General features: G+C 33.5%; 1 protein-coding gene across 1 annotated transcript; it reads left to right on the top strand.

Annotated features, from left to right (window-relative positions):
- Positions 1-318: 318 nt before the first annotated feature.
- Positions 319-978, top strand: LOC113783974 (G-type lectin S-receptor-like serine/threonine-protein kinase B120; the record flags this gene model as incomplete). The annotated part of the gene is made up of 1 exon (XM_073364800.1): positions 319-978. A coding segment is annotated over exon 1 (660 nt), but the record flags the coding sequence as incomplete, so codon positions are not given.
- Positions 979-1,000: the final 22 nt, after the last annotated feature.

The following is a 1,000-nucleotide window of genomic DNA, read 5'->3' as shown; positions in this document are numbered from 1 at the left end:
CTGAAAACATTACTTTGTAATGAACTCTATAAATAATAGCTACAGGAATAGATCTTGTTATCATTTTGTAATTATGAGTTTTGATTTGTAACATAAGTGATTTCATGATGTTTGGGTCCTTTAAAGATAAAGAAAAATTTGGATAACATTCAAACCAAATTGGTCTTTGACATAAACTAGATTCAATATAAAAATTTGTTCATTTCAATGATGTGTTTAAGCAAGTGCAAACATTTGATCTCTACACTATTAGTATTATGTTGTTATTCAATACATGTTCTTGTTGTTGCCAAAGACAACACAACATCATCACAATTGATGATCAAAGACCATGAAACTCTAACCTCAAATAGTGGAAACTTCACCTTGGGATTCTTCACACCTCAAAATTCAACAAATAGATATGTAGGAATTTGGTGCAAAACTCAAGACTTTGTGGTATGGGTTGCTAATAGAAACCAACCATTGATCAATAATTCTTCTGGTGTTGTTACAATATCCAATGATGGCAATCTTGTACTATTGAATGGACAAAAAAATGTTCTTTGGTCATCAAATGTTCCCAACGTTACAACAAATTCTAGTTTCCAACTTTCAGATGATGGAAACCTTGTCTTCTGTGAAACATTAACAGGAAACAGTATATGGGAGAGTTTCAACCATCCAACAAATGTAATATTACCAAACATGAAACTTACAAGCTACAAAAGAAGTAGTGAGAAAGTAAAACTTACATCATGGAAAACACCTTCTGATCTGTCCGTTGGAAACTTCTCTTTAAGCGTCGAACGCCTGACTATTTCGGAAGTTATCATTTGGAATGAGACTCGGCCGTATTGGCGAAGTGGTCCTTGGAATAATCAAATTTTTATAGGGATAGAAGACATGGGAACTCTTTACCTTAATGGTTTTCATTTTGAAAAAGATGGTACGAGAGGAACTGGTGATTTGTATTTCAGAGCAGACGACTGTGGACTTGTAATCTATAGACTGAATTCAC

This window comes from Cicer arietinum, unplaced genomic scaffold (genome assembly GCF_000331145.2).
Source record: "Cicer arietinum cultivar CDC Frontier isolate Library 1 unplaced genomic scaffold, Cicar.CDCFrontier_v2.0 Ca_scaffold_6166_v2.0, whole genome shotgun sequence".
NCBI classification, from domain to species: Eukaryota; Viridiplantae; Streptophyta; class Magnoliopsida; order Fabales; family Fabaceae; genus Cicer; species Cicer arietinum.
This window is presented reverse-complemented; position numbering and strand designations above follow the sequence as displayed.